Source organism: Lepidochelys kempii, chromosome 3 (assembly GCF_965140265.1).
Source record: "Lepidochelys kempii isolate rLepKem1 chromosome 3, rLepKem1.hap2, whole genome shotgun sequence".
NCBI classification, from domain to species: domain Eukaryota; kingdom Metazoa; phylum Chordata; order Testudines; family Cheloniidae; genus Lepidochelys; species Lepidochelys kempii.
In genome coordinates, this window is record NC_133258.1 from 200,138,539 (window position 1) to 200,153,811 (window position 15,273).

The 15,273-nt window shown below is 41.3% G+C and overlaps 1 protein-coding gene across 2 annotated transcripts in view; it reads left to right on the forward strand.

Annotated features, from left to right (window-relative positions):
• Positions 1–9,148, forward strand: part of JAG1 (jagged canonical Notch ligand 1) — a 36,134-nt gene extending 26,986 nt beyond the window's left edge. The window contains exons 12-25 of one of the 2 annotated variants that reach the window (XM_073339607.1): positions 312–462; positions 809–973; positions 1,447–1,560; positions 2,293–2,406; positions 2,494–2,607; positions 2,730–2,846; positions 3,356–3,383; positions 3,504–3,589; positions 4,500–4,613; positions 4,807–4,916; positions 4,999–5,232; positions 5,550–5,681; positions 6,126–6,276; positions 7,020–9,148. In XM_073339607.1, coding sequence (XP_073195708.1) covers positions 312–462; positions 809–973; positions 1,447–1,560; positions 2,293–2,406; positions 2,494–2,607; positions 2,730–2,846; positions 3,356–3,383; positions 3,504–3,589; positions 4,500–4,613; positions 4,807–4,916; positions 4,999–5,232; positions 5,550–5,681; positions 6,126–6,276; positions 7,020–7,477 — 2,088 coding nt within the window. In that variant the 3' untranslated portion in view covers positions 7,478–9,148. The remainder of the gene's footprint in view (positions 1–311; positions 463–808; positions 974–1,446; positions 1,561–2,292; positions 2,407–2,493; positions 2,608–2,729; positions 2,847–3,355; positions 3,384–3,503; positions 3,590–4,499; positions 4,614–4,806; positions 4,917–4,998; positions 5,233–5,549; positions 5,682–6,125; positions 6,277–7,019) is intronic. The other variant, XM_073339606.1, reaches the window with a different exon arrangement.
• Positions 9,149–15,273: the final 6,125 nt, after the last annotated feature.

Consider the following 15,273-nt stretch of genomic DNA (forward strand, 5'->3'; position numbering starts at 1 on the left):
CTGCCTGCCAAGGAAATGCTTGTGAAAAATTCATGGCTGCTGAAGTTTTTTAGTTAAACAGATTGCAAGCGTTCGCGTGTCAAGTTTTGTTGCATGCTCACTGTTAACCTTCAGTGGCTGTTAAGTATCCGAGTGCTGTCTGTTGAAATCACTGCATGTATAACTGTACTCTGTATTATGCACTGTTAATAGTGGGAGCAGATAAAAGGGTCAGATTCCACAGGGTCTGCTGCTTGTAGCTCTGACCAGAGTAATAATCAAATCTTTGTTTTGCTCACTTTCTCCCTGCCCCCCTTCCCCGTCGTTTACAGTTGGACATAGATTATTGTGAGCCCAACCCTTGTCAGAACGGAGCCCAGTGCTTCAATCTGAACACAGATTACTTCTGTAACTGTCCTGAAGATTACGAGGGAAAGAACTGCTCCCACCTGAAAGATCACTGTCGCACTACTCCTTGTGAAGGTATGTGTTACGTACACACGCGGGGGGGGCTGTTGTGCACGTGCATGTGTGCCCAAAAACATTTTCAACTCTTCTCCCAAAATAAGGCTCAGCAGGCCAAATTCAGCCTTGGAATAAATGTTTGTAGCTCCACTGAACTCAATGAAGCTGTGTTTCTTGTACACCAGAGCTGAATTTGGCACAGGGTCAATGCTTGGATGTAAGATACATTCTTTAAAACCTGCTGTGAAGTTCAGTTAGGCTCTGGAAGTAAAACGTGGGTAGTAACTTGGAGGAGATGAGAAGCCAGCTTGCTTGGTAACTTGATAGATGTGACTAGATCACTTCCCGTTCTGTTTTTCTGCAGTAATTGATAGCTGTACAGTGGCTGTGGCTTCTAACAGCACACCCGAAGGAGTTCGTTATATTTCTTCAAATGTCTGCGGTCCCCATGGGAAGTGCAAGAGCCAAGCAGGTGGAAAATTCACCTGCGAATGCAACAAAGGCTTCACTGGCACCTACTGCCATGAAAGTAAGAACTAACAATGTTTTTGTTCTCTGATCCTGAATCTGCCTTTCGCAAATCCCAGCCTGTGAGACCACTAAAGGGTTTGCTCTGCCACCGCAAACCCTGGAACTTTGCATATTGCTCTTGGGTGAGGCAGCCAGGAATTCCCTCGGCCTATGGGGAAGTGTTACAACAAACCCTCTAGCCTTGAAATGTAGGCTTACAAGGTCTGAAGTGTTTAATACCGGATTTCACCTCAGAGTTTATGGGCTGCCTTTAAAAGCTCTGTTAAGGTGTGTGTATCTTTTAGAAAAATATTACTGGGGCAACTCGTGCTGGCTTTTCAGTTTTAGTCTGTTTCAGCTATTTCTTGTAATCCTTATCCGCAAATGGTGTTTCTAGAAAGTGTGTGTGTTGGGGGGGTGTTCCTTCTGGCAAAGCTTAATTATACAGTCTCCAGTAATTGTATTTAGCTAGTTTCTTCAATCTGTTCACAGATATCAATGACTGTGAAAGCAATCCATGTAAAAATGGTGGTACTTGCATTGATGGCATCAACTCCTACAAATGTATTTGTAGTGATGGATGGGAAGGAATTTATTGTGAAACAAGTAAGTTAAACCCTCGACTCCCATGAAGACTAGAGATCCTGAAGCAGCGTTGGGGAGGAGAAACTTTGAATGTACAGTCTTTATAATGTGCAGTGACCACCTGTAGTCTTGAGGCATGATTCAAAGCCCCCTAAAGTCAATGGAAATCTTTTGAGTTTTGGGCTGGGGCCGTTAATGCTTGGGGAGTTAGAGCTTCATTACACACTTGCTAGGTAGGTAAGTACAATTGGGGATGAGGGTAGGGCTGAGTCACAAAGGGCTTGCCCAAGTTAGCAGCAGAGTGGGAACTAGAAGTTGGCTCTGGTGGTCTAACCCTGTAGACAGTCTCCAGCAGAAAGCATTAATGTACTTGCTAGAGTAGCAAAACTGTGTTCGTTATCTGCATGTGGCGCTTGTGTTTTGCATGTCTTGGCAGCAGACGGGGGGAGAGCCTGCTAAAGAACTGCTAGCCTTTGACTGACACCCAAACAGTGTAATTAGGCCTCGTTCCTGGTGGCTTTTATGCTGGGGGACTAGAGAAAGGTTTACTGACATGAAACAAAATGAGCTGTGGGGACACAATACAGAATAAGCATAATAAATCAGTGATCGCAGATTAAGAGCTGCAAGCAGATAATCCCCCCAACAGAGATTTGGGGCCAAATCCAGGGCTAGAACGTGCCGCTGTCAAGCATGAAGTGTCTCCAAAGATGCTGTGCACTTCTTGCTCATTTTCTCTCTCAATACTTTCAGATATTAATGACTGCAGTAAAAACCCTTGCCACAATGGAGGGACATGCAGAGATTTGGTCAACGACTTCTTTTGTGAATGTAAAAATGGATGGAAAGGAAAAACTTGCCACTCCCGTAAGTCTTAGCATCTAACAAGTCTTCATCCACTTGCTGTCCTGCATTGCGAGAGCACTGGAACTAAGGCTGGTTTGGTCTTCCTAGGTGATAGCCAGTGCGATGAGGCTACATGCAATAATGGAGGAACGTGCTACGATGAGGGGGACACTTTCAAGTGCATGTGCCCTGCCGGATGGGAAGGAGCCACTTGTAATATAGGTAAGTGTGCTTTGTAACCTCCAGGGAGCAGATGACGCTCTCAATCTGGGGCTAAGCCCTCCCTCCCTCTGCACTTAAGTTGATGGCTTTCAAATCCTTATCAACTCTTGTTTCTGTTGCAGCGAGAAACAGCAGCTGCTTGCCAAATCCCTGTCATAATGGTGGTACCTGTGTCGTCAGTGGAGATTCTTTTACTTGTGTCTGCAAAGAGGGCTGGGAAGGACCTACTTGCACTCAGAGTAAGTCTCTCTGCTTGAGCTCTTCCAAAGTGTTGCCTGATGAGAACATTAGCTCATCCTGTTGCCCTCTGAGATTTGAGATGGAAACCAGAAGGGAGAACTGTTTGATGTAGGCTTTAGCATCACCTGAATCTTTGTTTTTAATGACATTCTATGATAGAGCCTTGACCTGGGCATGAGAAAGTTGCAAATGAGCTAAGTGGAGACAGATGTCGGCTTGTTTTCTCCTACATTCTTTTTCTACCAGCAGCCCTGTCTGCTTCCACTCATTTCTTCCTGTTAGATTCTTTACAAGGATTTCTTCCTGTGTACATGTGTTCCCCAGCGTAGCTAACAAATTTTGTGGTGGGAGCCTGGAATCAATTTAGCAGAGAATTTCAGCATATTTTTTTAAAAGTTTAACTAACTATATGTAGCTCAGGAACTGTGGAAATTCAGCACATCTTCACTGACGGCAGTGCTGTACTAGCCCATAGCTTTTATATTCATGTCTGTCTTTCTCTTTGCAGATACAAATGATTGCAGTCCTCATCCTTGGTAAGTTATGTGAGCTGGGTGTCTTTTCACGTCATCTTTTTGCGTTAAACTGTTTTTTTGTATTACTCCTAGTGATTTGCATATTGGTGAACTGAGCTCTCCTGTCTGACCCTTTTTTAGTTACAACAGTGGAACTTGTGTTGATGGAGACAACTGGTACCGCTGTGAATGTGCTCCAGGCTTTGCCGGTCCAGACTGCAGGATAAGTAAGTGTTTTATGATTCTTGTTGATCTGACAAATGCTTATTTAAAATGTGCTGCACAATCAAAAGTTTTAACTCTGCTCTGCAAATCAGTTCAGCTGCAACACTTGTCCATATCTGGCATTTATGATTAGAGCCCTGCAAATCCACAGATATCTGTGGACCATTTTTGCGGCTTGGATGCAGATACAAATTTTGTATCTGCGCAGGACTCTATTTGTGATCTCTAGATTGTGGGGGGCAGGAGAAAATTCCCTTGAAAACCATTTGGGTTAAGTATATGCCTAATACTTCCAAGGATGTGTCTTGGTTCAGCAGAGGGGTTAGACTGTCCTTCAGCGTAATCTTCCCAGTTAGAACATGTTTATGCTGCAGAGTTTTCTGTTTGAGGAGGAAGCATGCTCATTAAAATACTTGCAAATTAATAATCCACTTACAGATCCTGTGGTGGTATAAGTACTTTCCTGTAATTTAATAATTACAGGTAAGAGGACACTGACCTATCTTAATAACATAGCCATGGAAATGGACTTATTCATAGCAATAATAAAACTGGAAGGGGTTTAAAGTGGTCATCAGCCAAAGTATTTAGTATGTGGGCTAACCTGCACTGTGTCAGAGGAAAAAGTGAGCAGGTTTGTTTATGTAACAAAGAATGTGTCCTTCCCCTTAAAGAGCTTAAAATAGCCATGCAGTGCCAGGTTCTGATCTTCATTAGAATAGTGTAAATCTAGTGTAATGCCAGTGACTTTAGGAGTTATTTCAGAACTGAACTGGGGTAATGGAGATCAGAATCTAGCTCCCTGGGAACTGTGGAAAAACAAAGACGTTCAATACAGCTGATTGTGTCTCTCACACACCTGTTTATGTAGAATACTGTTTATAACTATATATAACTTCTCCTCCACCACAGATATCAACGAATGCCAGTCATCACCCTGTGCCTTTGGAGCTACGTGTGTGGATGAAATTAATGGGTATCGTTGCATCTGCCCACCTGGTCGCAGTGGCTCAAGATGCCAAGAAGGTATTCCAGGCAGCATGTGACTAGCAACAGTATCAGATCCAGTTTACTTGCATATTAGCAACTTTTAGTAGGAGGAGCATGTTTAAGAATGTGAAAGTTCATAAATACTAGTTGGGCACAGGGATTAGAAATCCAACAGGACAAGTTCTTGGGTTTTTAAAAACACTTAACTGTATTTGATCTCTGTTCTCAGTTACAGGAAGGCCTTGTATTAACAGTGGGCGAGTGATGCCTGATGGCGCTAAATGGGATGATGACTGCAATAGCTGTCAGTGTTGGAATGGAAAGGTCGCATGCTCTAAGGTACGCTTTTTACTGTATCTGGGTTGCATTGTTTTCAGCTATATCGCAAACAGCGGTGCTATAAAAATTCATTCTTTTCTAGGTTTGGTGTGGTCCTAGACCTTGCTTGATATCTGCCAAAGGTCATGAGTGCCCAGCTGGCCACACCTGTGTCCCTATTAAGGATGACCACTGCTTTACACATCCCTGTTCTGGAGTGGGTGTATGCTGGCCTTCAAATCAACAACCGATAAAGACCAAATGTAATTCGGACTCTTACTATCAGGACAATTGTGCCAACATCACTTTTACCTTCAACAAAGAGCTGATGGTCTCAGTAAGTAACATAGTAATATAAATGTTGTTCAGACTACTGAAAGCAAGCTGCCATGTGGTATTGCACAAAACAAATGATTTCATTTGTGCAAGTCAAATGTTGTGGAGAGCTTCTAACTTCTTTCAATGGAAATCTGCAGTATTGATCCTGATCCCTGCCCTGTCGCCAATACACAGATTTTCAGCTCTGCCATATCTAGGTATCTACTAATTCCTGCTTTTTGGATACAGTGCTTTTTCAGAAGATGCTACTTGAAGCCCCTCCAGTCCAAATTCTCACTTGTGTGTTTGGTTTTTTGGTGTGTTTTGTATTTTCAGGGTCTTACCACTGAGCACATTTGCAGTGACTTGAGGAATCTGAATATTTTGAAGAATGTTTCTGTTGAATATTCTATCTACATTACCTGTGAGCCTTCACACCTAGCACACAATGAAATCCATGTTGCTATTGTAAGTATACTTCTGATACCCTCTTTAAAAAAAATAAATAAATAAATAAAAATAAAAACACAACCAAACAAAAAAACAGGTTGTGGATATGTGTAACACATGGATTTAATGAAAACCATAATTCTAGGCTTTATCAGCACTTCCCATGGCTTCAAGTGCAGTTTCTTCCAAGAGTGGTAGGGGTATCCTACTTTTAGATGTAACATAATGTGCCTGAAAGTTTAACATCTGATAGTTTAAGGTAGCAAAACAGTTAGAATTAGAAGTCATCCCTTCATGTCTTCTATTTCCTGATTGATCTCTGCCTCTAGATGAGCTTGTTTTGAATCTTTTTCTTTTGCCTTCTGGAAAACTCTCAACTGATTGCAGAGGCTTGCTTGCGATGGTTGGTTATGGATGATATAGTTTTGGTATCCAATATTAACTAGACTCCTTTTGTCTTAGAGTGCTGAAGATATAGGAAAGGATGAAAACCCTGTCAAAGAAATCACAGATAAAATTGTTGACCTTGTTAGTAAGCGTGATGGAAACAACACACTAATTGCTGCCGTTGCAGAAGTCCGGGTACAGCGGCGACCAGTTAAAAATAAAACAGGTAAGTTTTAAATTGAGACTCCAAAAATTCATCTCTTGTAAAGAGGCAGCTTCATCTTACAATACAACTTGCACTGGTTTTAGTGGGCCAAATGTTTCAAACTATTTAACTTTCTAATCTTGAATCTTGGCCTTGAAGTTTCTGCCAAACTGTCCTAAAAGAGATTTGACTTTTCCTCTAAAATAGTGCCATTAAAGTCATCCCCTTGTCACCTTTTTACCCTCTTTTTCCCAAATGGCCTGCACCATGGAGAAGGAAGGAAAAAATACCCAGGTGCCATTTGCTGGCTTTTGATAGTGACAAGTATTGCTATGTGATGGCTGTTACTGTCCCCACACGGAATGAATTGGGTAGTCTCAGTCAAGATCCTAGTGGACAGTCCTGCTCCATGACAAACCCTTCAGAAATTTGGCATTCTTGTTGACAGCCTTAAGCAGAGAGACCAAGGATTTCAATGAGTATGGAGCAAATTACCCTCAGGCCAAGAGATGTTCCATCCAGGCTAGGGTCTTTGGCAGGGCAGTGCAGGGAAGCTTGCATTACCACTGTGATCTGGGCTATTTGTCAGCAGCACTCAAGTGAATTTAGCACTCACTAAGAACTTAGTTTCTTGTTTAAGAAGAGATTGTCTCCAGCCACCCTCTTTCTATAAAGAAGGCTTATGTATAGAGGGTATTTTTGTGGGGGAGAGTCTCAACTGAAATGTTGAGGTGAGGTTAATTGGTCTCACGTCTGTCTTCCAGATTTCTTGGTGCCATTATTGAGCTCTGTTTTAACAGTAGCTTGGATCTGTTGCCTGGTAACTGCCTTCTTCTGGTGCATTCGGAAACGCAGAAAGCAGAGCAGCCACACTCATACGGCATCTGATGACAACACCACAAACAACGTGCGGGAGCAGCTGAATCAGATCAAGAACCCCATTGAGAAACACGGCGCGAACACGGTCCCCATCAAAGACTATGAAAACAAGAACTCCAAAATCGCCAAAATAAGGACACACAACTCGGAGGTGGAGGAAGACGACATGGACAAGCACCAGCCGAAGAGCCGCTTTGCCAAACAGCCAGCGTATACGCTGGTAGACAGAGATGAAAAGCCCCCCAATAGCACTCCGACAAAACACCCGAACTGGACAAACAAACAAGACAACAGAGACTTGGAAAGTGCACAAAGTTTAAATAGGATGGAGTACATTGTATAGCAGACAGCGGGTGCTGCCATGCAGGGCCTTTCAATATCATTATAAGGCACTCAGAGCTTGTAGTTCTTAAACTGTTGTGTAATATTTGAGTCTAAGGCTATTATTTACTTAGAATCCCTGTGTTAATTTAAGTTTTGACAAGCTGGCTTACACTGGCAATGATAGTTGCTGTGGTTGGCTGGAATACCAAGTGCTGCATTTCACATCTATGCAAAACTAGTCAAAAGTGCCCTAATGTAAATTCAGCTGTAGCTGATACATCATGGAAATGTTTCATAAGGTATTGCATAGCCTTATTAGGTCCTCTTTAGTGTCAACTTTCTTTTTGCCAGATGTGTCCTGATTTATACATTTATAGAAAATACATTTTATTTATTTATTGAATCTGAGTTTTTTGTATATTGGTTTTATGGTGACGTACAACTAGTTCTGTATTTGAAAGTGCCTTTGCAGCTCAGAACCACAGCAACTATCAAAAAATAAGTTTATTTATTTTTTTATTGTATTTTTGTTGGGGTGGGAGGGGACTTGATGTCAGCAGTTGCTGGTAAATGAAGAATTTAAAGAGGGAAATGTGTTAAAAGTAGAAGTTTGTATAGATATGTAAATAATTCTTTTTTATTAATCACTGTGTATATTTGATTTATTAACTTAATAATCAAGAGCCTTAAATATCATTCCTTTTTATTTATATGTATGTTTAGAGTTGAAGGTTTTTGATAGCATTGTAAGCTTGTGGCTTCTTTATTTTGAATTTATTTTCTTGTTACATGTTGCCTATATGCCAAAATTAAGGTGTTCTAAAAATAGTTTATTTTTAACAATAGGACAGGCTTTCATGCCTTGATACGGTTTTGTTTTTTGTACAATGTCAAATGTTTCAAACACCTTCCATAGTATCACTTTAAGACTATTTGTAAGTACTGACTGAGGCAGTTTAGATTAGAACAATATTTTTTTTAATTTTTTTATTTTTTTTGCTGCTTTAGACTTGAAAAAGAGTGACAGGCAGATAATCTGCTACAAAGCAGTTTAAGGGAACAAAAATGAGCTATAACTCTTATGTAGATGAAATGTGAGTGGTTGCATGTAATTAATTAAAATATCAAATTAGCGTGTGAAGTTGGAAGCACAGCAATCTCATTTTGTAAATTCTGATTTTTTTCACCATGAATATTGTAATACTGAACCACTTGTAGATTTGATTTTTTTTGTAATCTACTGCATTTAGGGAGTATTCTAATAAGCTAGTTGTTGAATACTTGAACAGTAGAATGTCCAGTAAGATCACTGTGTAGATTTGCCATAGATTACACTGCCCGCCTTAACAAGTGAGGAAATCGAAGTGCTATTACAATGTTAAGATCAAAAAGGCTTATAAACCTAGTAGTCTCATTGGTTAACCAGTGAGATCATGAAGATACCTTGTGATATTAGTGTTATATGAACATGAAAATGCATCTTTGATGTGTTTTTGTTCCTGGCAATAAATCGTAAAAAGTAATATTTATTAAACTTTTTGTATGAAAACATGAAACAGCGTGGCGGTTATTAAGCTTCAGTGAGGCACTTCCCGCTAGCTTTGTCACCCCAAAGGTTTATTAGTCAATAGTGATGGCCAGTGATAAGCTAGTGAGAGAGAGGATAGATGAGCTATGTACTCAAGGGCCTGATCCAAACACTACTGAAATCTATAGAAAGACTCCCACTGGTTTTCAGTGGGCTTTAAATCAGGCCTAGGCTGCTTAAGTCTACTGTGTTGTAAGCTTTCATGCACTGCAGTTGTGAGACTCCCTGAAGGGGGTGAAGAGAGGCGTGCCCATCATAGCCTTGGGCTCTCTTCGGCGTCGGCAATGGCGGGCTGTGATGTAAGCAGTTGGGCTTGCACCACAAGTTCACTTCACATGGGCCATGGAACAGCTCAGCCAGATTCAAACCTGGGCAGGTAAAGCGCCGCAAAAATTCTCATCTTGCTCCTTCGTTTCCAGAAAGCACAACCGCTGTTTTTGAAGCAACAAGTACTCCATAAGGAATTACACTTGCTTACATGTGGTGTTGGGCAGTGAGTGTCCATAAAGGCAGCAGCCCTATTTGCATTACTCTTGTTTGACTGGCTCCATTGCTGATGGCATAAAACGGGATGAATTCTACCAAAATCAGTAGTTACTTGAGTTTTTATGCTGGTGTAGTGGTTAGAGGGGTAGCTGAGAGGACCTATTTTTTTCTGATATTTACCATGGAAACCTTGTGGTAATGTTGAGCCTGATTTGCCCTGGCCTAGTGTAATCACACTCAGAGCAAAGGTGTAAGACACTGCAACCCTCATTCTGCTAGTGTTAGACCTAGACTGCACTAGTGTAAAGTGCAGACACTGCAGGACCAGGCTCATTATCTTACAATGTCAGAGGGATTTCTTATCTGAAAGAGAACTCAATATAAACTGTAAAATTCTAGTATTACGCAAGGAATTTCTAATAGGATCTCATTGAAACAAAAAATATCTAGAAACACTGGCAACACTCAAAACTTAACTTTCTGCCTTAGATCATTTAAAGTACAACTTTTTTCCATTCACAAAGTAAACTTTCTAGCTTGTCACTGTATAACCAACTTGAAAGTGCTCTAGTCTTCACAATCACATGTCACATTACTGACTCATTGCAACACCAGAGAATTGTCAATTTGCTACTTACCGAATGGAAGTCAATAAGATGAGCTATGGAGCAGCCTGCCACCACCTCTGCAAAGCTTGTGGTGAGTTCCCAGCAGCACTAAAAAACCAGAATATTTAGTGCAATTCATTTGTCTAGGCCACATCCACTTCCACAAACAGAGCTCTTTTTAAAACTGCTTAAAGGGAACTGGCAGCCCTCTTGCACAGCAATCTGAAGTTGAGTAACTAAGTACTTTGAGCTAGGATTGGTTTTTTCAGTTAACATCTGTATGTTTAATGGGGTTAGCCATCTTACCGCAAAGCAGCGCCACTGAAGATTTTGGACCTAAGGTAAGCCAGGAACTTGCCTTTACTAATTTAACAACTACAATTAAATGTTTGCCTCCTGTGAGTAGGCCAGTAGACTCCCAGTGTGACTAAGAATAGCAGTTTTAATCCCACTTTCTCCTTTTTAAACCAAAAACTGGGTTAGCACTTTGCATTAGGTTCTGCCTCTGCTTGTCTCAAATAACATCCATTTAATGGCCATGTCTACAGGTTCAAACTATTTCACAAGAGGTAACAAGTTCTTTTTTAAGATCTAGGCTGAGCAAAATCTAAATGCAACATAATGAAAGTTTCTAGGCTTAATGAGTGTCAGTCAAGTGTTTTGTACGAAACCTACCATGTAACTAAAGAGGGAAAGTTTTATACGGTCTAGGTGGGACATTTGCTAAACAAAGGGCCCATTTTTCAGTCTAATATAAAAGACTGGACTTCATGTATCTGTAATACCATCTCTGAGCAGAGGATGCTTCTTATTCATAACCAGATAATCAAATTATGGGAGGTTGCCATAGAGAAACCTTGCACTATATGCTCATTGTGACTAAGTGGTAGCAACACAATTTACAGTGGTGAATTCAGAACATGATACAGCCAGGAGGGGGGGAGCTGGTCTCTTCTATTGTAAAAATAAATAGGGACGCAGAAGCTTTTTTCACATGGCAAAAGTAAAGCCCACATTTATTTATTTTTTTTGTGGAAGTTACTTTGCCAGTGTATTGGGCTGGGCAAATACACAGTTTTGGTCAGGAGCAGCCTCCTGCTGCTGGAGTATGTTTATGCTTATTCAGCTCAGCATTGAAACAAGTCTGCTGCCTGAGTTAGTTTTTAAAAATACAACTATTAAAAATACAAACTTTATAAAACAAATTATTCTCCATTGCTCTGCATCAGTGGAGCTGTAGCTGCAACCAGATGAACCTATAAACTGGTTTGTTTACACTTGCACTGAATACAGCAAAGTCACTGCCCCTTAATACGGAAAATACTGTCCAGCTTATATAGAGGCAGGCATTTCTAAAACCATTCAATGTATTAAATAACCTTTAATTCTAAGATTCTTGTCTCCAAGGGGTGGGGAAAGGTACTTTCTTCTGTGAGCAATTATTTCCCCACTGTTAATGTATGCAAATTGCACTTGATGTTGTAAACTTATAGCAATACCATTGTCTAGCAACTCTAAAGTGAATAAGCAGGCTCAATGGCAGCTTGCAAACACCTTCAGTGGGGTGATGCGTATCTTCCTTCATTAGATGGCATACCAACAGCACTTGCTCTTGTACTTACTGAAGCATGTGCATGGCAAGAGCTAGTATTTGCTCATGAAGCAGCTCCCTGCCACTACAGGGTAACTCTGCCCACTTCTCCTTAGAGGTAGCATCATGCAGCTTCTCACCTGTCACCCAGTTGAGCCCTCTTGGTGTTGGCTGGGTGCCTTTGATGCTAGTTAGCCACTCTAAGCATTAGGGCCCCAATGGTAAAGGGTGAGGTAAAGCTGCAGCCCACTCCACTAGCTGGCGACAGCTCCCTGGACTTCTGACAAGGTATCAAGAACTCTCTGCAACAGTGGCCAAGGGCTTTCCCCCAGCTGGCTTGTCAGTGTGGCTTAGGTGGACACTGTTCACTGCCACCTCTGCTCAGGCAGCCAGTGTTTCACAATGGCAGGTGTGGTTAGCATGGCTCTCTCTTTCCATCATGGAAAGGTGCTTCTCCTCTCACTGCAGCCTCAGAGGGAAGCTGGCAGCTGCTCTTTCCTCCTACAGACCACCGCTCTGGAGCCCTGCTATGCTGCGCACCTAGCCTCACAGGCAGAGCCCCTGCTTTAGTCTTGTACCACAGGAAGCCCTGTGGGACCAGGTCAGGGGCACAGCCTAAAGCTTTTATTTATGCCATGAAGCCTGGGAATTCTCATACAGATGAATGAGGACTGGTCTCCACCCCATCCTGTGAACAAGGCTCTTCCACATCCACCCCTTTCTCCCTGTGAAGATGGAACAGGCCATATTGGCTCCTCCCCCTAAAATGAGGAGCAGGATCCTCCCAAACATAGACTGATGATATTCCAGGGTTCCCTGTCATTGCTGGGGATGGGGGCAGAATCTCTTCCTCCTCAACCTCTCATCTAGGTCAGGGGAGACTTAGATCATAACGAGGAAGGTCCATGTCAATCTCCCCTCTACAGAATTTTCCAAATTAGGAGGTGGACAAAGCCATCAGTCCCAAAAAGCAATTCCCTAACAGAAGGGGAAAGGGGAAAAAAAAAAAGTCCCAACAAGGTGTTCGTCTTTTCCCTGGGGAAAAATCACAGATTCTGAGTGGCCTCACCCAGAATGCTGGAGGTCCATCAAATAAATGTGTCAAGCTGTTAAAGGCTTAAAGGCACTTGCCAGAATGCAGGGTCCACTGGAAAGTGCACTGGATTGGATTCTGCTCCCACTTCTAACACTGAATTGCTCTGTCACTTTGGGCAAGTCACTTTGCTCCTGTATTCAATGGAAAAACTGATCTTTGTCCTCCTCTGTAAAGTGCTTTCTGATCAACACAAAAAAAAAAAATCTATCCTTTTACATACTATTTTTACTTCAGCCCATCTTAGAACGGCCATACTGGGTCAGACCAAAGGTCCATCTAGCCCAGTATCCTCTCTTCTGACAGTGGCCAATGCCAGGTGCCCTAGAGGGTATGAACAGAACAGGTAATTGCCAAGTGATCCATCCCCTGCCGCCTGTTCCCAGCTTTTGCAATCAGAGGCTAAGGACACCATCCCTGCCCATCCTGGCTAATAGCCATTGATGGACCTATCCTCCATGAATTTATCTAGTTCCTTTTTGACTTCCCCTAGAAACACAAAAAACAATCAACCCATCCCAACACCTTTGTCCTATTCAGCGGGATGTGTCATATGCCATTCAAAAGCCCATGAGATGTAAACATCAAAAATCTGCTAGTACTCAACTCATATAATCGACATGCAGATTTCTTACTGGGAAGGCAACTTACTTGAGGAGTCAGTCTTATTGGGCAGTTTACTTTGCACAGCTCACTTGAGCACAAGTTTCCTTTAGCAGAGCCACAGATAGTGACAAGTGGAGTTTTCTGCCGATTCTGTTCTTTTGGTGGAAACAAAATAAATGATTTTCTTGCAGTTACTATGAGCCAAGAAAAACAACTGAAATGGGTGCTGTACAATTACAAACACACACAAATACATAGTTAGTCTGATCCTTGATATACAGAAATGTGACTTCTGACATGTAGACTAACCAGAACTAGCACATGATTTATTACTCCTATGATAAGACCTCTGATAGCTGTATAATATTCCTGCAGACTACCATTGACCAAAAGTGAACTTATTTTAGCAGCTTTCTCTTCATACATAAAACTTGTAAAGGCCAAGCCAGCCTTTGATCTAAGACATTTACTAAGTTTAAAATTTGAACAGCTTTAATGTTAAAAACACAAAAAGGATAGTTTTCAGACATTACAGATTACCAAACTTTGAAAGAACTGCTTTATTATGTGTGTATTCAAGAAATCACAGCAGTTAAAAGTTTCCTGGATGATACATTTTTAGGGCAAGGAGGTCTCATTCTTTACAACAAATACATATTTTTTAAGCATGATTTTTGCATTTCCTGGGGTTGGCCAGTCAGTTTCTCACAGCCTTAACCTTTCCCTGGACCTCTCTTGACAGATCTCTGCCAGCTGTGCTGGCAGTAGAAATTTCTAGCAAATTATGCCCTTCAATTTTTTCAGTTCTCACAGTGATTTGAAGTCCCACTTTAAAAAAGAGGGTATGCCCCCATATCACAGAAAGTATTTATTATTTCATGCAAAGTGGTTCATCATCACTGCAGAATACAACTGAGTCCTTAATATTACCTTTACCTGGAAGTATACTAAACATGTTCTGAAGCAAATTTTCTGGAAAATTAGGGTCCCAAGAATCCACGCTGCTAGCTCATAATCTGTTTACCACGAAAAACATTTCTTACATTTTTCTGTTCCTAAGCCTAGCTCAGGATATCACTCAACACCATTGACCAGCATGATCCTGGATCATAACCTTTTCTCAATGAGCTGTATGTGGTTGGAGAGTGCATCAGAAAAACCTAAAGATTCAGGACAGCCAAGATCAGAAGGACAAAGGTAGCAAGAGTGTATGGCAACAGATGGTTATAGAGGCATGAAAAACTTCAGCAAGAGCTGCCCACACCTGAGTGAATCATTCATGGTAGTCTTACCTTACACAGATGAAAAATGGTGATTATGCACAGCAGTGCCAGCTGAGGCTCCAGGAGTAATTGAGGATTATGCTGTAGCAAGGTGCTTTGGAAAGTCTCACCACTGGATAATTTCTTGCCTGAATAACTGCTTTAAAAGTATATGCATTCTATCTTATTCAATTAAGATGAAAACTAAATTAAAGGGAGTGTTTCAACTGAAAATGTAACCATAACTTTGAACTGTAATACCGACTAATAATAATACATGATGATACACACTGTATGCCATCAGATTTTGCTTTCCAGAACTTCTTGAATTAATTGACTTTATGCTTTTTCCCCCCTTTGTGAAAAAAGGCTTTAAAGCATTTAAGAAAATATAACAATGGGAAATTTGAGCCCTGCTTGCTCAAACATGTTAGTGTTTATTACAGCTGTAATCAATGAGTTTGCCAGTCTTGATGAACCATGCATAGGATTTCTTAATAGGCAGAAAGGGATAAACAGGAAAGAAGAAATTCAAGTGATTTTCCATACTCAAGTCAATGCATGTTAACGGATTATCATCT